Source organism: Macaca nemestrina, chromosome 13 (assembly GCF_043159975.1).
Source record: "Macaca nemestrina isolate mMacNem1 chromosome 13, mMacNem.hap1, whole genome shotgun sequence".
Lineage (NCBI taxonomy): Eukaryota > Metazoa > Chordata > Mammalia > Primates > Cercopithecidae > Macaca > Macaca nemestrina.
Genome location: NC_092137.1, coordinates 46677473 through 46699749, shown reverse-complemented (window position 1 = coordinate 46699749; position 22277 = coordinate 46677473). Strand labels below are relative to the sequence as shown.

General features: G+C 46.5%; 2 protein-coding genes across 5 annotated transcripts in view; one reads left to right on the top strand and one right to left on the bottom strand.

Annotated features, from left to right (window-relative positions):
* Positions 1–9656, bottom strand: part of LOC105464969 (ras homolog family member Q) — a 41688-nt gene extending 32032 nt beyond the window's left edge. The window contains exons 1-2 of one of the 4 annotated variants that reach the window (XM_071076652.1): positions 8957–9656; positions 8334–8392 (exon numbers count right to left, since the gene is read on the bottom strand). In XM_071076652.1, coding sequence (XP_070932753.1) covers positions 8334–8392; positions 8957–9098 — 201 coding nt within the window. In that variant the 5' untranslated portion in view covers positions 9099–9656. The remainder of the gene's footprint in view (positions 1–8333; positions 8393–8956) is intronic. The other 3 variants (XM_071076651.1, XM_071076653.1, XM_071076654.1) reach the window with 3 other exon arrangements.
* Positions 9657–15486: 5830 nt separating this feature from the next.
* Positions 15487–22277, top strand: part of LOC105464966 (ATPase H+ transporting V1 subunit E2) — a 32422-nt gene continuing 25631 nt past the window's right edge. Inside the window, exons 1-2 of the mRNA XM_071076655.1 lie at positions 15487–15596; positions 16276–16389. The gene's annotated coding sequence lies outside the window, so the exon portion shown is untranslated. The remainder of the gene's footprint in view (positions 15597–16275; positions 16390–22277) is intronic.

Sequence of the window (22277 nt, the reverse complement as noted above, 5' to 3'; positions counted from 1 at the left end):
AAACACCCATAACGTCACATGGGGCAGAAGTTTTTGTAGGAGCCGTTTTAGCAGCAATCCTTACGTGTTCCATCTATACACAATGTTCCACCAACTCTTCTATCTAGAAAAGCGATATGCTTGGAATGTACCTTTTACATGAAACGCTGAACAACAGAGTGCGTGTGATAAAAAAAAGAGGCCTTTAACGTGGGCCAGATGATTAGGGAGAGTAACTTAACATCAAGAACCCAGGGCTTAAAGTCCGACAGCCTGCTTGGTGATCTTGGCTTTGCCTTTTACCAACTGTGTGGCCTGGAGCGAGTCATTTAACCTCCCCAAACCTGCAAAATGAGACAGCCACCACTGGCTTCCTTTACTCACAGAGCAGGTGAGGGAACTCAAGGTGGTACCAGGTGCAACATGCTTTATGTGCTGTAAAAATGTCATTTGATGATGAGTCTGCCACTTTTAAGCCCTTCAGTCTTCCCTGAGCCTCGGTAGAGCAGGAAAATCTAGGGATCTGGAGAGGCGGCTGCTTCAGTGCTCCCACCATTCATTCAAAAAGGAACAGTGACAGCAATAAAGACCCCTTCCCGCACTTTCTTTTCTTTCTATTAAAATCAACAAGCAACACAGCACCAGATTAATATCTCTTTAATTACCAAGTTGTCAGTCACCAGGTGAAAAACCATAATTTAATTATCAACCCTGCTCACATGTTGACACTGATAGCAGGGATCTGGGGTCCATAAAAAGACGCGTTAGGGTCACCCCCTCTGCTGTTCCTCCCTGCACTGCTCTTCCCACTCAGAATATGAGCTCTCCACACCCCTCTGCCTGCTGGAACTCATTTAGGTCAATGCTTCCCAAATCTTCACTTCATGGCACACAGAGAAAATGAGATGATGTGTTCAGCACACATCGGGTGGGGTAGGAGAGCCACTGCTGCGTGCCTGAGGTGAGACTGCTCAAGGTAGGACAACCTGAGCCCTGGCTTGTCCCAGGCCCTACCCAGCTGCCCTGAGGGCTGAGGAAATCCCTTATTTGGGAGCTGGGAAGCTCCGACATATCTAACAATCCCACAAGGAGGTACTATTATAATCTCCATTTTACAGATAAGGAAACAGGTTTCCGAAGGTTAAGCCCCTTGCTGGGAAGCGGCAGAGCTGAAGTTGGGTCCCGGCAGTCCGATGTAGGGGTCCACACGGGCAACCAGTACTCTACTGGCCTCCATCTCTTCCTGTAAGCCTAGATCTTCCATAAAGCTCCTCCCTGTCACCTCTTCCTGTGTGGGAGCCTGCAGCACTCAATTTCACACGATGAACGTGCCCAGCTGTGTAGTGGACCTTTCTTTGGCCCGATCCCCCACCTTCTCCCATGGAAGGTGGGAGCACACACCAGGCACTGAATCAACACCAACCAAACTGAGCCAGTGTGGAGCCCCCAAAGCTAGCTGGGCCCGCACTCTCAGCACCAAGCCCTGTGGGGTAACTACATACATCGTTTCTAATCCTTACAGTTATGCTGCAGGGTAGAAATTATCTCCTCACTTCACACAGAAGGAAAAGAGGCTCACAGAAGCGAGCCGGCTGGCCAACGGTCTCACAGCTACAAAGAGGTAGAGCTAGGATTCGAAGTTCATCTGGAGGCTCCAAAACCCACACTTTTTCCACTGCCCCTGTCTCCTCCTCAGGGGATCTGGGAGCAAGAGGTCTCAGGAAATATGCAAAGGCTGGAGTCTGAGAAAGTGCTGGGGGACAGACAGCCCTACTGGTGATCACTAAGGCCCCGGGGCCTGTGGAAAGACAAAACTGGTGGCCTGTCCCATACCTACGTGCCTGTTTCTCCTTTGAACCTTGGAGACTTCCACTGTATTAGCAAAGCTTTCCTAGGAAAGGGGTTGTGCTGATGCTATTATTTAGCAGGTACGACTTTAGTCCTTGGTTAACCTTTTAGCAGAAACAAGCTGACAGTCAAATGAGAATCAATTCTTCTTCTTCTTTTTTTTTTTTTTTTTTTTTTTAATAAACACAGTCTCGCTCTGTTGCCTAGGCTGGAGTGCAATGGAGCTTTGTATCGTAGCTCACTGCAGCTTTGAATTCCCGCACTCAAGTGATCCTCCCACCTCAGCCTCCTAAGTAGCTGGGACTACAGAGGCAAGCACCACCACATCTGGTTAATTAAAAAAAAAAAAAAAGATTTAGTAGAGGTGGGGGTCTTGCTATGTTGTCCAGGCTGGTCTTGAACTCCTGACCTCAAATGATCCTCCCACCTTGGCCTCCCAAAGTACTGAGATTACAGACAAGAACATGCCACCCTGCCTGGCCAAGAATCGTCTTATTTCAAGACGTATTTGTTGCATGCCTACAAAGTACCAGGCACCGGGCTGAGCACTGCAACATGGTAGAGAAAGACACTGTCCTTGAAGAGACCAAGAACGCATCCAGGAGGTCCTGGCAGGCAGCGGGCCGGAGACGGTTCTACCCAGGGAGCCGGGGGACCCCTGAGAGCTCAGACGGCCCGGCCTCCATACATGCAAAGCAGCTGTGGTCAGAAACTAAAAGAGGAATGGCAAATTGCTGAGGGCAAGGAAAGCCGCTCTCTGACCCAAGTGTGCCAAATTAGGGCAAAGCCAAGTCTGTCAGAGAGAAAGGAAATTCAGCTGAGAGTCAGGAATTTTAATTTTTAAGAGCCACACGTGGGCTTCCGTCTTGTTTCTTTGTAACTGCATCCGTCTCCTCCTGAAGCATTGCTGTTGTGTCTGAGGCCTCTGGAGCACCCACAGCTGCCAATACATGTGCCCTTTCTGGAAACCGACACCCCCATGGAGAGCTGCTTTGTTGGCTTTGTTTTCATACCATTAGATCTCATCTCTTGAAACCCCAAATTCCACAACAAAATCGCAAAAGCCCAATTCTCCATGAGGTCTCTGACCCTGAGGGGCTTAAAGCAATGCTTCCCACCTTTTTCACATCACAGCACCCACAGCAACTGACAATACATGCTCAACCCCCTTAGGCTGTCACTCCCCCGGCCCCTCAAAGATGAGAGCTTGGCATCTCAGCACACCTGTAACACTCATGTCTGAGATACCTGTGGGGAAGCTTTCATTCAAAGCGTGGGAAAGTCACCAAACCTCAGGAGAATCATGATGGAGCCAAACAGATCAAAGGTCCAGGATGGGGATAGGGCACAGATTATGTGCCCGATTATGAGGCATAATCGGAGACCAACCAGAGCTGGTGGGGACTGCCCCCACCCTAAGGTCATTGCCTGCCAGCCCACAGTCTAAGCTGGCATAACCCAAACCCACATCAGAGTCCCAAGGAGGGGAACACAGGGCATTCAGAAACGGCAAAGGCTTTGGAGTCAACAAAGGCTATCCACCTTCCCAACGCAGAGGAGGAAGCCAGCACTCCCATGTGATACGGTGCGGGCTGGAGATATAAATAGCTTCTAAAAAGGTTAGCAAAATGCACAGATGACAAATCTACAGTAGGTTACTAAGGGAAACCAGGATGCTCAGTGCCAGCATCTCACCTGTTGCAGCTGATGCCTGGAAGGAACCCTGGGGTTCCACCCAGGCTCTGCTCACCGGGCTGAGCAAGGATGGAACACGGGGCTACAAGGACCCAGAGTCTGGTGTTGTGAGTGGCATTTCCTAAACCCTACTCATGTTCCCCGCAGGCCTTCTCCAAAGTAGGAAACCTTTTTCCTAATCACATCTCTGTCTGCTTCCCATAAGCCCACTTGTTCCCAGTTTCCTCACCTGGCAGAAGTCTACCTTGAAGGGTGTTGTGAGGATGCCCTGCCTGGAGGTAGGAGGAGCCTGGTGAGTGGTGATCCCATGGCCGTTTCTCCTTCCCCTTTCTCATCATGCCAGGCCCTTCTGCTGAAATGCAGAAGGTGGGGCATGCCAAGCCTGCCTCCGGTGGAGATTCCCTTCTGTAGGGGAAGTGCCTTGTGGGCACCCAGAGGGCATGCAGGGCAGTCACAGCTGCTGGGTTATGTCAAGTGAAAACAAATCTCACTTGTCATTGAAAAAGCAACACCAGGGGACACAGAGTAAAAGATATTTATAGCTGTCATGGACACATCCCTGAACTTGTGTGTTGAAGTTAACAGACATAGAAACAATACATCCCAAAGCACACAAATGGACTTCCACACACTGAGACAGCGGCTAAATCTGGAACTCTAGGGATCCCAAGCTCACCCTCAACACACATCCTCCTGGGTGTAGATATTCTCGGACCTGAATAAACTGGGCTTCAGTCCTTCCCTCTCCAGAGTATCAAGTTCTGACTTCCTGCCAAGGATTAAGAGATCAGCCTGGAGCCCACAGCTAGAGAGCAGCTTGCCAGGCAGCTCCCCACTGGCCTGTCTGGACAGAGAGCGAGAGCTCCTTCCACTTCCCATCGCTCCAAACAGTGCAGTGGCGGGAGGGAAAATCCCATCTCTCCAGTCCCTCCCTGAGCAGACACTGGGGTTGCTGCAGAGCCTACACTGAAGTCCTGAAGGCTGGGCAAGAAAGGAGAAGCTCCACAGAGGTCCAGGCAGGAAGCCAACCCCTCACCCCCAACACACATGCAAGGCCCCCAGTGAGAGGAAGATGCCTCGGTCAACTTCCACTCCAAAATGCTTGGCAGTCAAAATGTCACAGCTGCTCCTAGACCACCCATGGGCTTGGCCAACAGAAGGGAAACCTTCCCTTTGGCAGTGATGCTTTGAGTGTGCTGGGATGTCCCCAGGCAGAGCACATGATGGGGACGGAAGTCCAATACACTCTCTCTCCCATTCTGTCTCTCTGTCTGCTAATAGCAGCAGAGGTCAAGTGGAAAGCAGCCTGCTCTAGAAGGCCAAAGGTCATCTACAACAATCACCCTTTGACTGGTAGATTCCCTAATATGTCAATCAGGCAAATGATGCTCGATTTGAACTTGACTGGGGTTAAGGCAGGGACCATGAGTGAGCAAGTGGAGGTTCCAAACTGAGGGAGGCACTGTTGCTGTTATTCAAATACAATGAGTGCCCACATGCATGAGTGAACATTTTAGAGAGAAGGTAACTGACCTGTAGTGCCATGAGCTGCCTCATTCCATCTTAACTCTCTGAAAGTAGAACCAGCTGAAGGCTACATACCCTAATTTTTTGTCAAATTCTGCACAGAACTCTAAGCTATTTCTCTTCCATCAACGGGGATACGGGCTCCGCTTAAGACAGAAAACCATCTAATACAACAGGGCGTCTATGGCAGGGAGCACTGGGCTTGGAACCATGGATCCCATAATGGGGACTATAGGAGTGATAACGTGCAAAGCTGTTCCACACCTCTGTTGAAAAGGTTCTAGGATCTGGCATTCTAGTGGAATTTCTATCAACTCCAGGCACAATACACTGTTCTCTACCACTCTGTGAACATTTACCCCACAAAACTGCCATAGTAGAATACAATAATTTCCTGTACTATTTGTCAGTCACCCACTATGCACAAAGTATCAGTTGCTTTTAAATATGTTAAAGAGTTAAAGCCAGCCTATAACCTTGCAAAGCAGATTCTAATTATCCACGTTTTTACTAGATCACAAAAGTAAATAATTTAGCTAGAATCACATGACTAGCTAAGGTGGAGATCTGAGCCCAAGCCTGTTTTGTTCCAAAGCCCATGGACCATTTTCTGCTGCCCACTAGGCTTAAGGATTTGTGTGTGTGTGTGTGTGTGTGTGTGTGTGTGTGTGTATGTATATAGATACATATATATACAAATCCTTGATGTTATTTTTTATTTACATGTTTATTTATTATTATTATTGTAAGATGAATCTGATATGCATCCCTAGAAGCCTGAGGTCTTAATGACCAAGTACAACGTAGAAACCTCCTACCTAACACATGAACAGAGACCTGAAACAGACATTTCTCCCTATGCTGACATCAGCCATGGTAGATCCCCATTTTAAATTCATTCCTTTGAACTCCTCAGGTGTAAAAGTACCTGGACATAGTACCAGGTACACAGCAGGCACTTACCATGTGGTCTCATCATTGCTAAGTTGCTTCTTAGTAATAAACCCTCAAATGCTGGGAGATGAAATATTACTAGCTTTGACGCAAAAACAAAAGTCTAGACACTGGGAGAAACACCAATGGGGCCTAACATACATCTTGGCCAACAGAGTAGGTGTCCCACCACTGGGTAAAAACAGTAGTATTTGAGCCTTACTAATAGTTCATCCTGTTTGGTCTGTATCTTATGATCCTCCACTGGAAAGAGTAATTATGGCAATATATGGAAAGCCCTGGTTTTGTAAGTGGGGTCAACTTCAAGTGACTCTGGATCTAAGTTTTCTCCTCTGTAGAGGTGCCATCCATCACCCACTCAGAGAATGGCTGTGAAAATTATAGGTACCACATCTATGGATGCGCAAACAACCCAATTAACCCTGTGGCATCTCAGCATTCCCATGGTGTCCTGTGTGTATAACTACTTCAAATTGGAGCAGATTCAGACCCCTTCCCAATCCTAGCAACACCCCTCAGTAGCTGTGTGACCTCAGGCAAGCAACCTAGCTTCTCTGAGCCTGTCTCCTCACCGCAAAAATGGAATACCACGTATCTCATGGGGTTGTTGTATAGACTAAATAAAGTAATATTTGCATGTGGCTGCCCCTGGCCTGTTATGTAGGAAAAAACTCAGGAAATACTAGTAGGGTTTAAATGTGCTTAGAACAGCTCCGACTACACACATCCTGTTGAACAGGGAGTGCGGTCAAAAATTATCATGGTCACAAGTAAAGGAGATAAGAGAAAGGAAAGTAGTGAGTTCAAATTAGAGGCGATTTTTAAAAAACCTTCCTCTTTTCAACCAATAAGGTCAACCTCTTGTTTATCAATAACACGACTTAAAAGTCAGTCTTAGTTGATTGAGCAAGCGCTGCCCCTTGCCCTCCACATCCTTCAATGAAGGTAGAAGGAATAATGACTACAGGGCAGGCAACCAAAGGGGGCCTGGGAGAGCTGAGAACTGGCTGTACTGACCTGGGCCATTTTGGTGAAAGGGAGTGGCCTCAGGCACCTTGAACTGCCAGCAGTTCTCTATCTTCAGACCTTCCTCTAACAGTTTAGAAATGAGAGGTCGCATCAAGGCACTCCCCTCAACAAGGCATGTTTCAGAATCTAACCCAAACTCTAATTACAGTTCTGAAATCCCAATCTAGACAAGCTTCAAAGAACAGCACTATTGAGCACACAGTGTGTGCCAGGTTCAATGCTAAACATTTGCCATACAATAGCTGCACAAGGGGATCATCTTATTTTTTTAACCCCATTTTGCTGATAAGGAAATTCTACTACTGGACTTCCCCCAAAGACATTCTCTAAGACTTTCAGCTGCTCCTATGTTCTCAAGGACGTAAGTCTGTATGACACATGGAAACTTCTGCCAGAGTCTTCAACTCTAATGATAGTGCTGGATTCTACAAAATTCATCACACACAATCAGCTTAGCCCCAGAGCAAACGTGGGTTTGAGAAGAGGCTGAAGCTGGGACAGGGAGACAGAGAGAAGACCTTAGTCCTTTAGAAGCACAGCCTGGCCACCTCTGATTTGCAAACACTGGCCAGAGGCTGCAGGGCAAAGTGTGCATCTTCTTTCTGCACAATTAATCTCTCCCAAAGAAAACCCAGACAAAGTCACCTGGCCCTTCTGAAGTAGGGCCGGGGGGGAACCCCTCCTCCTCCAAGACTCACACTGAACTCCTATCCCTTCATCCCCGCCCCAGGGAGTGGCTAGATGGCTGTTGTTTCTTTTCTTTTTTCCCTGTGGTCCTTCGGTAACACCACAAATTACGTTTTCAGGGACTGGAGTCCCAGAGTGCAATGATGTTGTAATAAACATAACCAGGACCAAATGCCTTCCCATCATATTAGATGATGCCATTTCCCACCAATCAGGCTCCTTGGGCAGGCAGACCACTCACCAATGAGGGACCAGACAGAGGCTGTGGGGGGGAGACCTGGTCATCTGCAACTAAAAATAAGGGCGCTTCATGATTGGCTGCTGCCACTTTGCAACAGGAGTTGGGACCCACACACCAGGCGCCACACAGAACGACCCACACAGGCAAAAACTTTCACAGCCCAGGGGCTCACATGGGTGGGCTGATCTGGGTCTGTTTGTTTTGTTTGTTTTACTAATTTGCTGACTTGATATAAGAAATAAAGACCTAATCCAGGGGGAGCCCCTCGCAGACACACCCTCCCACCTAGACACCTCGGTTTCCAAAGGCCCTTCGCAGCCACAAAGAACTGGGGGACAGGATGGGGGCGTCGGCCAGAGGCCAAGACACTCACCTGTCCGGCCGTGTCATAGAGTCCTAGGAGGTACTGCTTGCCCCCCACGGTGACGCTGACTGCAAGGACAGAAGTGGGGGCGGGGAGAGAAGCTCACAATGACCTGGGCTCTGGGGCAATTTCGCTCCCCACCCGGACCCTCCTCTCCCAACCCAGCTAGAGGCGTGGGGGCGCTCCCCGCGAGATGTCACCCCCTTTTTCCGTGCGCCCAGCTCACTGTGAACCAGCAAGGGGCCGGGGTGTGATGTGGTCCCCAGCCGTCCACCCCTTCTCCCAAGTCCCGTAGACACGTCTCGCCCGGTCCCCTCGAATGTTTCCCCTGGGGCCTCGGAGCAGTAAGAAAGGGGATGTGGGAAGGTCAAGGAGGACGGCCCGGGGCGGCGAGGGGTAGGAAGTGCGGGGAGCAGGGGCCGCTTGCGGGGCAGGTGGGAGAGGGGGTGGATCAGCGGGCGAGGGGTTGCCAAGAGCGAAGCTTCGGGGGTGGGGCCGGCCGCCTGGCAGAGGGTGCGGCGGGGGAGGGGAGAGGAGCGCGCTCGGGGGAGGCGGCGAGGGGGCTCCGCCAAAGTTGCTCCAAAGTTCCCGGCCCGGGGAGCGGCCCCTTAGTCAGCAGTTCCGAGGCTTACCTGCGTAGTGGTCGAAGACGGTGGGCACGTACTCCTCCGGGAAGGCGTCGTTGGCATAGCTCATGAGTAGGCACGTCTTGCCCACCGCCCCGTCGCCGACCACCACGCACTTGAGCATCAGCGCGCCGGGCCCGTGAGCCATGCTGCGGCCGGCCGGCCTCCGGGCATGGTCCCCCCGGAGCCCCTGCCCCGGCCCCAGGCTCAGCCCCAGCCCGCCTGGGGGGACCGCCGCCGTCGCCGCCGCGCCGCGCCGCAGGGCCGCCCCCCCGGCCCCATGCAGCGGCTCCCCTTGCCGGAGGGGAGGGGGCGGCGGGCCCGGGGCGCTGCCGCCGCCGCGGTCGCCGCCCGGATCCCCGCCCCGGCCCCTGTCGCCGCGCCCGCCCGCTGCCCCCGCCACTCGGCGCCCGCGCCCTCTCCCCGACCCGGTCTCCCCAGGAGGATCCGCCGGATCATAAGACCGGCCGGCCCCGGGGGAGACGGCAACTTTGGGGAGGGCGGCGGAGGGGAGGGGCCAGGAGGCTCTCTCCGCCCCGCGCCAGCCCGGGCCCCTCCCGCGGCACCCCGGAGGAGGGCGGGCCCAGGCGCCTCCCGGAGCGCGGCCCTCGCCCCGCGCCCCCGCCCGCCACCGCCGCGCGGCCCAGCCGACGCACCCGAGCCTCACTCCCCGCGAGGGCCGCGCGGAGGGGCGCGCAGGAGGAGGAGGAGCCGAGGACCGCGGAGGGGAGGAGGGGAGTAGGGGAGCCACGCTGGGAAGCCGAGGGTTCCTCGCGCAAGTGCCCGCAGCGCCCGGAAGCGTCCAAAGGCCCAGATGCTGGGAGATGTGGAGGCCTCTCGGGGAACCAGGACCACTTCCACGATGACGCAATAGTCATGCCAAATTATACATGTATATTTCACCTCCACCCGGCAGGCCAGAGCCATCCTCTCGGCCTCTAAGTGCACAACGGAACTAGAAATCAAGGAAGAGAGACCAAAAGGGTAAAAAAAAAAAAAAAAAAAAAAAAAAAATTAAGGCGCGTGGGGTGGTGGGGGTCCTTGAGCTGGAAAGCAGAGACCCTGGCTTATTGCGTGGTTCCCCCACCACCACCACCATCCCCCCCCCCCCACGCCTTCCGTAGCACGAGCTTGAATCATTTACTATGAAACCGGTGACTAAGGGAGATACAGCGTGTTGAACCACTGAAGCACGCCCCCCCACACACACGAGCCAGAAAAGGGATACCCCGTCGGCTCTGGACCTGGCAAATGTACCTGGGCTCCCCCTGGAGGCCACATTCTCCGAGGTCCCCTTTCGGTCCCCAGTGTCCCTCAGGTATTCCGTTGTAATCCCGGAGAACTGATACACCCTAGTGCTCTGAAACTTGGCCTGTGCTGGAGGCGGCAACCCCTGCCCCTCTGCCTGGCGACGCTTGAACACATCCGTCTGGCCAGGTCCCCATTCACTGGCCAAGAGTGTAGCATTGAACATGGGGCACTGGGGCGGGGGTGCACCCCACGCTGACACCACACCCCACCCCTTAACTTGCTGACCAGGGATAATCGCTTCCTTTCATCGATTCACAGCGTTAGAAAAATGCAGCGTTGAGAGGCAGCGCGGAAGTCAACTGGACCATCATCCTTAGTTTGCAGGGAAGAAAACTGAGACCTAGAAAGATGAAGCAGTTGTCCCAAAGGCTGCTCCCAGTACTCAAGGACTTGGAGCACACTTGGGGAGATTCTCACTGTTGTATTCCCATTCCTCACTTTTCAGGAGGCCTGAACTCTCAAACTCCGAATCTGATTTCCACTCTCCCAGGAAGGCTATGGAAATAACGGAAAGTTCCTTGCAGATTCTCATTGAGCCTCTCCCCAGGCCCCACCCTTTGGCCCTGTGTGTCTGCGAGTAGGAATGCGCATTGCTAGCTACTTTCGATGCAATGAACCTGGAAGATATTTTGTATGGACTGAATAACAGGTTGAGGAAGGCAGAACAGTGCCTTCAGGTCAGTTCCTGGTTCAAAACCGGCCTCTGCCACTTGCTCTTAGAGGTCAAGAGAGCAGGGCCTGCCCTGTTCTTCGCTTGCAGGACCATTTGTTCAGGCAGCTTTTGCAGGGACTCGTATTCCGAAAGGAGGGTCTATCCAGGAGCTTGAGAAGGAGAGCACTCAGCCACGAGAGGTGAGTTTGGTCCCAGCTCTGACCCTGGTTAGCAGTGTTACCTTGAGCATGTCACTTCCTTTCTCTGGGCCTCCATTTTCTCATCTATAAATGTGAACTAAGAGTAGGAGAAGCTCTGGGAATGTCATAGCACTCCAAGTGGGGAACTGATGTCCGATGAATCATGCAGTGGTGACTTCATTGGTGACAGTGACCTCATTCTTTTGGCCCACAGAGATGCCAAAACTGACTGCCAGGAATACTTAGAGCTCTGGGGCTGATCCCACTTGGTGTGTATGTGGGATGGGGAGGGGGGCTATCCAGAATGCCCCCCTGTCAGCCCATGAATGCCTTAGCTGGAAGCACCAATCAGACCTCAACAGAAACCTCATTTTCCCATGAGCAAAGAAGATAATGTCCAAGTGGTTAAAAAAAAAAAAAAAAGAGGTTAAAGAAAAAGCTCTCAAATTTCAGGGATTGGAGACAGAAAGCACTTTGTTTCTGAATGTCCCATAGGCTGTCTGCTTGCTTCTCTCCTTTTATTTGTGCAAATGTTGAAACAGACACAGGTCTGTGTGAGAACAGTGAAATTTCTTTTTTTCTTTCTTTTTTTTTCCTCTTTTTTTTTTTTTTTTTTTTTTTTTTTTGGAGACAAGGTCTCGCTCTGTCGCTCAGGCTGGAGTCTGGAGTGCAAAGGCTTGATCTTGGCTCACTGCAACCTCTGCCTCCCTGGTTCAAGTGATTCTCCAGCCTCAGCCTCCAAGTAACTGGGATTACAGGCATGTGCCACCATGCTCGGCTAATTTTTGTATTTTTTTGTAGAGCGGGGTTTCGCCATGTTGCCCAGGCTAGTCTCGAACTCCTGAGCTCAAGGTGATCCGCCTGCCTCAGCCTCCCAAAGTTCTGGGCTTACAGGTCACTGCACCTGGCTGAGAACAGTGAAATTCCTAATTAGCCTTCTCTTACTCTTTTTCCTCTACTCCCTCCTTCCTCCCCTACTTAATTCATTCCATATTTCAATTAACAAGCATTTATTGAGATCTGTTAGATGCCAGATTTTATTCCTGGGCAGGGGACAAAGAGCTGGAAAGCCACAGTCACTTCTAGCTAAAGCATTCAAGGAACTTATTAGCAAACAGACAAGCACTCTATATAGTGTGAGCAATGCTGTGCTAGAGAATAGAGAATAGGCTTCTGGAGGTGCAGAGGAGGCAGTTAGTACATAGCTCCGGGTGTGCTGAGCAAGGATTTGCAGAAGTGATGTCATTGACCTGGGGCTTAAAAGTCTAATGGGAGTGAGGTAAGAATGCCTGGGAAAGGCCAAGAGCCCTGCATCAAAGCAAGAAGGAACAGTACACAACTTTCTGGGAATGGTGAGGCATGTAAGATGGACAGAGTGCATGATTAGTGGTGCTGGGGAATTGGTTTGTATTTAATTGGGAACCATATAATGCAGGCAGTCCATGAGCTTCTGAAAGACATATAAAGAAGAATGCAGGGTCTGGCATGGGCTGGGCAGTCTCCACTGTCCAAAGGCCAAAGGCCAGGACCAACGGGGCCACTGAGGAAGAAATATGGTCCACACGCTTACTACAAAGGCATGGCCCCAGCTCAAAGCTGTGTTCATTGCAAGAAGGGCACTTTTTTCTTGTCATAGATATGACTTCTGTTTGTCAAACCCTGTGCCCATAGGAGTGTATCCACTCAGAGGGGAACCTTGGTCTATGTAGCAAAAGATGAAGGCACTGTCTAGGCAAGCAGTGGTTCTGGGAGCAAGGATGTAATGAAGGGAATAAACACAAATTTCTAGAGCATCTGCTGTATACTTTATCCACTTATGGTCCCAGGTATTTGGTGCTCATTGATATAGGACATCTTATTTCATCTCCCAAACAACCTTGTAAACTTTGTAGAGAGTATCTATTGGTTTTTGTCTATCCAGAACAGCACCATTTGCTTCTGCTAAATGTTTTTATAATGGAATCTCTGTAATCATGTGGTTTAAATGGAAGCTGCCATCTTCTTATACATCCTGACCCTGGTACCTGTTGAGCCCTAGGTGGACGCCTGATTCAAGATGGGACAATTAGAAATTATAACTGTTTCCTGAATTGTTTTTTTTTTTTTTTTTGAGACAGAGTCTCACTCTGTCTCCCAGGCTGGAATGCAGCGATGCTGTCTTGGCTTACTGTAGCATCAACCTTCCAGGTTCAAGCAGTCTTCTCACCTCAGCCACCCAAGAAGCTGGGATTATAGGCATGAGCCACCAAGCCTTGCTTAAGAATTTTGAATTTGGGATTCACAGCAGGAGTTTCTCCTCTTTTGCTAACTGAACTGGGCAATGTGAGGCTGGAAGCTGTAGGCCGTTCATGTTTCAGCCATTCACAAAGTAGCCAATACAAGGAAATGTAGCTAAAGTGCAGAGAGAAGCAAAGATAGAGAGAGAACACCACCACCACTACCACCACCACCACCACCACTACTCCCCCATCAAAAAGGGCAGAGAGGAAACAGGCCATGTGTGAGTGACTGATTTGCATTATCCCCGAGATCCTGTTGCACAACTGTTCTCCAGTTGGTCAGTTGAGTTAATAAATCTTCCCCTTTTTTTTACCCAGTGAGTAGGGGTTAGTTTTCTGTAACTGGTAACCAAAGGAATCCTATTACAATATTATAACTATAGTTCAGATAGATGATGAGATTAAGAAGCTTGCCCCAAATCACACAGCTGGTAAGTGGCAGAGCTAGGTTTCAAAATCATCTGTCTTCAGAGCTCATGCATTTGCCATATTTCGTATTGACAAGGTATCAAACGTTTTTGAGTAAAAATATGACAAGCTTAGACCTGTCATTTGAGAAGGTCACTCTGGGACTCATAGAAAATGGATTTGGAAAGGATAAGGGTGAAGGTAGAAAGAGCCAGGAGGAGACAGATCACAACAGCCTGACCCAAGCATGGGAGTAAACATGAAGAAGCAGCAGTGGGTTTCAGGGAGATTCGGAGGATAGAATCACAGGGCTTGTTAGCAGTGTGGGGATGACAGAGGAGGCGAGAGAGAACAAGGTTTTTACGATAACTCTGAGGCATCTACATTATGATTTCATCTACTTTCTTCTTTTTTTTTTTTTTTTCTTTTTAATGTCCTCTGTTGTTATCTTCCCACTTCTTCTTTGGACTTCTTCCTTGTTTTTTAAGCCTTTCCATCTCCAATTGTTTCCTAACCACGCAACTGACTGTCTAAATCAAGCTGAGATTAGAACTCTAGAGGACAGTATGTTCTAAAACACATTCATTTGCATCATTTTGTGTGTTCCCTCATGTCTGCTTAGGAAATGGAAAAATGGACTCCAAGGGATCATTTGGTGGTGTGGCTAGGATGCTTTAGGTTGCAAGTCATAGAAAATTCAACTCGAACCAGCTTCAGCAATGAGGGAAGTATATAGACTTCTGTAATGGAAAAATCCATAAGTAGTCCAAGCTTCAGGAATGAATTGATAAGAACTCTCTCTCTCTCTCTTTTTTTTTTTTTTTTTTCCTGCACATCTCTCAGTTTTTCTTCTTCTTTTTGGGTCAACTTTCTACTTAGCATACCTTCTTTCCTGGAAGCAAAATGGTTGCACCAAGTCCAGGCATCACCATCCATATACCATGTTTCCCAGAAGGAAAGAGAGCTTCTCTTGACCCACTCGTTAAACAAAGTCTTAGACTTCTTCTGATTAGCTCAACTTAGTTCATCCCTGAACCAATCATGGTGCGTAGTAAACTGTCAGGTGACTGTTGCCTTAGGCCTGGGCTACTGTCCATCCCTAAAACCATCACTGTGGCATGGAGTTGGGACTATCCTAATTGGGCCTATCAGCCCTGCCCCTACAGGGGCTGGGGTTTCACACCTACCCAGGTTCTATGGTTTCTGCACAGTGGGTGACAAGTTTGGGGAAATGCATGCTGAGAAGGCAACCAGCAATATACATCTACATTGTTGCTTAAGGGTCAAAGTTCCTAGGCCTTCCCCTGGCTACACTGGAAAAAAAGAATTTTAGGAGAGGCCAGGCACGGTGGCTTATACCTGTAATCTCAGCACTTTGGGAGGCTGAGGTGGGAGGATCAGTTGAGGTCAGGAGTTTAAGACCAGCCTGGCCAACATGGTGAAACCCCATCTCCACTAAAAATAGAAATATTAGCCAGGTGTGGTGGCGGGCGCCTGTAATCCCAGCTACTCAGGAGGCTTGAAATGGGAGACAGAAGTTGCAATGGGCTGAGATGGTGCCACTGCACGCCAGCCTGGGAGCCAGAGCAAGACTCTGTCTCAAAAAAAAAAAAAAAAGAAGTTTAGGAGAGAGGCAAATGTTAAGAGGAGAGGAAGGTGAGAAGGCTCCAAATCAAATCTGTGATTTGTTCCAAATTTCAGGTGGATTGTCAATACAGGAGTCCATACTGACTCTGAATCCCTAATTTTGGCCTGTATTCTTCTTCCTCTCTGAACCATCTTCTTAGAAGTCACTGGTAAGGAGATAAAATGATGGTCATTCTTTAACACTTCTTCCCACCACAATGCCCAGAATCCTCACAATGCAGCCTCTTCACTTCCCAGGGTGCCTATTGGCCTTCCCTACAGCATCCTGCCACATGCCCTACCTATCCCTATCCCTATTTTTCTCCCTGCCACTAAAACCTCCCGTTGGCACCCTCTTCTCTTAGTGCTCCAGTGTATGTACACTGCACAATATTCTGAGCTAAGGTATTAATGACTTAAACACCACAGCAATTTCTTAAAGGTAACTGGTTCCTAATGATCAGGCTGATAAATAAACCCAGTAGGATTGGTTTGCCTGGTTTTCATTCCCAGTTAGAATGTACATAGATCTCTTTTTCTAGTTCATTACATACCAGAAACTCAGAAGTATGGCCCAGCCTCTGAGAACTTCGGCTCAAGCACTGTTAATGTTTTGCCATTTTCATGTCTAACTGTTTTCTGCCAAAACCTAAGTTCAGGAGATTAGTCATTATTACTGATGGTATCATCACCCATTGCCGAACTATAGCAAAGGACATTTCCTTACAGGTTGCTGGTATGGAATACTCATAAGATTCAGGAGTGGTCTCCTCTCATAGGCTCCAAAGGAGGCTAGATCACAGATCCCTCCTCCAAAAATGAAATTAATGATTTTATTTTGTGTTTCAGCATCGAGAGTGCCAGAAAAACATCCCAAGACCCACACAGGGTTGTGCCTCATAGTGGATGTTTTGGCCACTGGACATCAGAACCACATGTTGAGTTTGAAGAATATTCTACATGGTGAGCCTTGGTGGGAAGAAAAGAATATCCCTTCCTTATAGAAGCTGAAATTACAGACTCTTGCTTTCCTTGTCAGACTTAAAAGCTAGTGTAGCTAGAGTTAAATACAGGGCACATTGTCTCTGGAGACTGCAGCTTTAGTGGTGGGTACACAATTCAGTTCCTGACCCAGGAAGTGGCACATTAGGGCAGGCAGTGATGTTGGTTGTGGTATAATTGAGTTCCTGGTTCAGAAGTGACAACTGTACACATAGGATGTCTAGGGTTTGGTGAAAGCAATGGTATTGAAAGTGGTTTTCTCATCAAATTAGTTCCTGAGTCATGTGTTGGACACTGTTTCTATCTTGAGCAGCTTCTCTAGCCTTTCTACAATCCTGTGACCTGCCTGTGATCCTTTTAAGATTTCTTTTCTGTTTCATCGGCCACAAACAGCTTCTGTTGCTTGCAACCCAGGCTCCTGAGAAGGGACTGGAGAAGCAGATCACTTTATTGATGTGCTTCAGGTAGAGAGAGTAGAGATTTCCACCTCCACCATACCCAAATAGCTGGTACTAGACGTACCTTTCTAATGTGAGCAACTTTAAAATTGAACAGAATATATGAAACCTCTCTTTTCAAACATTGAACAGCATGTAGCACAGGACTGTGATTCCTGAAAGTAGCGAACAAATGGGGCAAACCCTACTATCACTCTAACTTTCTGCTGAAAATGCTCTCTGGATTGTAGCACAATGAGGGGGAACCCAAGCAGAGCATAGTGGTCTTGCCGAGTTGAGGAGATAGTTGAGCAGACTTTTCAAGGCAGAGTATCAGAGAGGAGAGAATATAACAGCAAAAAAGTCTCCTGGGATTCGTTTGAATCTGTTGCTGAATACTAAGCTGCACATGCATAAGGTGAAACTTCACAGTGCTAGGCAAAGAACTACCACGGAGCTGTGAGCTGATTGGTTCCCAGGGCTCACTGGGCAGTGTTTGAGTTTCAACTCACCAATGTAAAGAAACCTTGCTGACTGTCCAGGGAATTCAATAGAAATCCTGAAAGGGTAAGGCATTAGTAGAAGGGCTAACTAAGCCGAAAAGTAGAGGTAACTCTAGACTTCCTCCAATAAGGTTTAGAAAGCAGCCTCAAAAAGAGGAAGTTCATCATACCATAACTGCCAGCCAAAACAAATTTTACCATTTTTAAAGCCACAACAAAATACAGACATTTAACAACATTGAATTCAGAATGTTAAAAATACTAGATATGCAAATAAGTAGGGAAATAGAACCCCAAATCAGGAGAAAAATCATGTAATAGAAACAAACCCCAAAATGACAGAGATAATAACGTTAGCAGACAAGGACTTAAAAAATTAAATTAAACACAACGATTTAAAGGAAAACATGAACATAGTGAAGAAAAACTGGAAGATATAGAAAATAACCAAATGGAACTTGTGGAGCTAAAAAATACAACACCTGTAATGAATAATTCAGTGGCTGAGCTTAACAGTAGATTAGACATTGTGGAATGAAGTATCTGTGACACTGAAGACATAGCAGTAGAAACTATCCAAACTAAAGCAGAGAACAAGGAAACCAAAGAAACATGGAAACACAGAGCCTCAATCACCTTAAGATGATATTAAATGATTTAATGTACACACATAACTGGAGTCCTCGAAAGGGATTAAGGGTGGTGATTTGAAGACATAAGGCCAAAAAGTCCCAAATTTAATGAAAACTATAAACATATAGATCCAAGAAGCTCAACAAATCCAAAGTAGGATAAGAACAAAGCAAACCATATCAAGCGAGGCACTTCGTAATTAAATCACTGAAGACCAGTAATAAGTAGGAAAAAATTAACAGCAGAGAGAAAAAAAGACACATTTTATACAGGGAACAAAGACAGATATAATTGCAGACTTCTCTTCAGAAATAATGCAAACTAGAACTTAATGAAATCGCATCTTTAAAGTGATAAAAGAAAAAGAAAGCACTGTCAATCTAGAATTCTATATCCACCAGAAATATTCTTTAAAATTGAAGGTAAGATAAATGTTTGTCAGACAATAAAAGGCTTGAAGGTTTTTTTTAAACCAGAAGATCTTCAATACAAGAAATACGAAATAAAGTTCCTGAGGCAGAAAGAACATGGTACCAGATGAAACCACTGGCCTACACAAAGAAATGAAGAGCACAAGAAATGGTAAATATATGGGTAAATATGAGACATTTCTTTCTCTGTTAAAAAATTCCTTTAAAACATAATTGATCTTGGCCGGGTATGATGGCTCACACCTGTAATCCCAGCACTTCCGGAGGCTGAGGCAGGTATATTGCTTGAGCCCGAGAGTTTAAGACCAACCTAGACAACATGGCAAAACCCTATCTCTACAAAAAATACAAAAATATAGCTGAGTGTGGTAGCACACTCCTATAGTCCCAGCTACTCAGGTGGCTGAGGTGTAATGATCACTTGAGCCCAGGAGGTCAAGGCTGCATGAGCTGAGATCATGCCACTACACTCCAGTCGGGGTGATAGACCCAGACCATTTCTCAAAAAAAAAACCAAAACCCAAACTATTTTATATATATATATATGCATATACATACACACACACTATATATATGATATAACATCATATATAATGTTAGATATATAACATTAGAGATATATATATATAATTTAAAATAAAAAACACAATTGACCATCTAAAGCAAAACTAATAGCCGTATATTACATGGTTTATAACATGTAGAAATAAAACCTATAAAAATAATAACAAAAGGGATAGAAAAACAGAAATAGAACTATATTCTTATAAAATTCTTACATTGCACATTAAGTGGTATAGTATTATCTGAAGGTTGTCTTAGTCTCTTCCTGCTGTCATAGCAATCTACCATAGACTGGGTCATTCATAAATAGTAAAAATTCATTTCTCATCGTTCTAGAGGCTGGGAAGCCTAAGATCAAGGAATCAGCAGATTTGGCATCTGGTGAGGGCTCACTCTCTGCTTCCAAGATGGCATTTTGTTGCCGCGTGCTCCAGAGGGAAAGGAACAAACACTATGACCTCACATGGTAGAAGGGAAAAGGGGGTTAAAACAAACAACAAAAAACTCTCTTAAGCCCTTTTATAAGGGCACTAATCCCATCCATGAGGGCTCTCCACTTCCAAATTACCTCCCAAAGTTCCCACCTCTTAATACCATCACCTTGGGGTTTAAGTTCCAACATAAATTTTGGAAGGATACATACATTCAAACTATAACAAAGGTAGACTAAGAAAAATTAAAGATGCATGTCGTAAAACCTAGAGCAATCCCTGTAAATAAATAAATAAATAAATAAATAAATAAAACAAAGAGGTATTTCTAATAAGCCAACAGTAAAGACAAAGTGGAATACCCAAAAAGAAAAAAAAATCAAAAAGAAAGTCAGGAGGATGCCAAGATCATTCAATGGTCTTAGGAAAAGAGTAGTCTCTTTAATAAATGGTGATTAGACAAACTAGATATCCACATGCAAAAGAATGAATCTGGATCCTTCCCTCTCAACATATACAAACATTTACTCAAAATGAATTGACAACCAAAAGATATGAGCTAAGACCATAAACTTTTAGGAGAAAACCTAGGGATAGATCAACAGTTTCTTATATATGATGTCAAAAGCATAACAGCAAAAGCAAAACCAAAACTGGACTTCATAAAAATTAACAAAACTTTTCTGCATCAAAGGACAGTATCAAGAAAGTGAAAAGACAACATACATAATGAGAGAAAATACTTAAAAATCAAATACCTCATAAGACTCTAGCATCCAGAATGTATAAAGTTATCTTATCATTCAACAATAAAATGACAAATAATTTATTTTTTAAAGGGGCAAAAGACTTGAACAGACATTTCTCCAAACAAGATATAAATCACCAACAAGCACATGAAAAGGTATGCAACATCATTAGTAGTTAGTCATTAGGTAAATGTAAATAAAAACCTCAATGAGGTACCCCTTTACACCCACTAGGATGGCTATAATTAGGGCTAGGGGAAAGAAAATAAGTGTTGGTGAAGATATGAAGAAATTGGAACCCTGTTCATTGCTAGTGGGAACGTAAAATGGTTCAACCTCTGGAAAACAGTTCAGAGGTTCTTGAAAAAGTTAATTATAGAATTACAAAAAGACCCAGCAATTCTAGAGCTAGGTATATATCCAAAATAATTGAAAACAGGTCCTCAAATAAATACATATGCATACCATGTTCACAGTGGCACTATTCCCAGTAGCCAAAAGGTGAAGACAGCTCAAATGTTTATCAATTGGTGAATGGATCAATTGTGGTATATTGATACAGTGGAATATTATTAAGCCATAAAAAGTAATGAAGTGCTGATACCTGCTACAATGTGGATGAACCTCAAAAACATTATGCTACATGAAAGTAGCCAGACACAAAACGCTATATGTTGTATGTTTCCATTTACATGAAATATCCAGAACTGGTAAATTCATAGACAGAATGTACGTTGGTGGTTGCTATGGGCTGGGGATGGTAGGGTTTGAAGGGAAAATGAGGAGCAACTGCTTAATGTATATGAGGTTTCTTTCTGGAGTGATAAAAGTGTTTTGAAACTAGATAGAGGCAATAGTTTTACAACTTTGTGAATGTAATAAATGCTACTGAAATATTCACTTTAAATTCACCTCAATTTCAAAAAATGTATCCACCAACCAAGAGAAAAAAAAGTCAGGTAATATGGTTTGGCTGTGTCCTCACCCAAATCTCATCTTGAATTGTAGCTCCCATAGTTCCCACGTGCCATGGGAGGGGCCCGGTAGGAAGTAACTGAATCATGGGCTCGGGTCTTTCCTGTGCTGTTCTCGTGCTAGTGAATAAGTCTCACGAAATCTGATGGTTTTACAAAGGGGAGTTCCCTGTACAAGCTTTCTCTTGCCTGCTGCCATGTAAGATGTGTCTTGCTTCCCCTTTGCTTTCTGCCATGATTGTAAGGCCTCCCCAGGCATGCTGAACTGTGAGTCAATTAAACCTCTTTCCTTTATGTATTACCCAGTCCTGGGTATGTCTTTATTAGCAATGTGAGAACAAACTGATACATCAGGAAAAGAGGAAAAAAGGAAGAAAGAATAGCTCTTTAAAATGGAAAATAAATAGCAAGATAAAAGACTTAAATACAACCATACTGATAATTATATCATATATAGTAACACTTGGGGAGAGTGCAGGGCAGGTGGCCAGGGAAAGCAGGTAATAATGAGAATCTTTGTGTTTGAAGACGTAAATGACAAACTGTTTGACCTCTGAAATGAGTATTAGAGAAAGGAGGAGGGTGATGGTTCTTGGTTCCTGAAAGTTGGATTGCCTGACCTACCCTGAGATAGTGGCAGAATTGGGGCCATGACCACCCCACCCACCAGCACCATCCCTTTACTGTGCACAGGCCTGAACCTCTTCTTGGCTTCTGTTCAGCCCAGTGCTTCTCTCCTGGAGCCACCCTGATCTCTCACATGTTGTAGGGACCAGGGAATCCTGGGGCTGGAAGAGGAGAGGGCTCTGTATGTAGGTGGTAGGAGACCGAGCGGCATTCTGGAGAGGTGCAGCTGTGGCCTGAACTGAGTGATCCTGAGACCTTCAGTTAAAGGTGGGAATTTCCAGCAGATGCCACACAGTCAGGGATATCCTCCAACCCCCTTTGCAACAATATAACAGGACAGGTTATAAATACATTGAAATAATTTCTTTCTGGTTTAAAAACATTTCCTGCCCTGAGCTCCCTGAGAGCCCTGATCAGGCCACTGCATCACCCTCACGTTCATCATCTTTGTACCCCTCTCTCCTTCAACTCAAAGAAGGTTGCAAATTCCTAAGATTGTT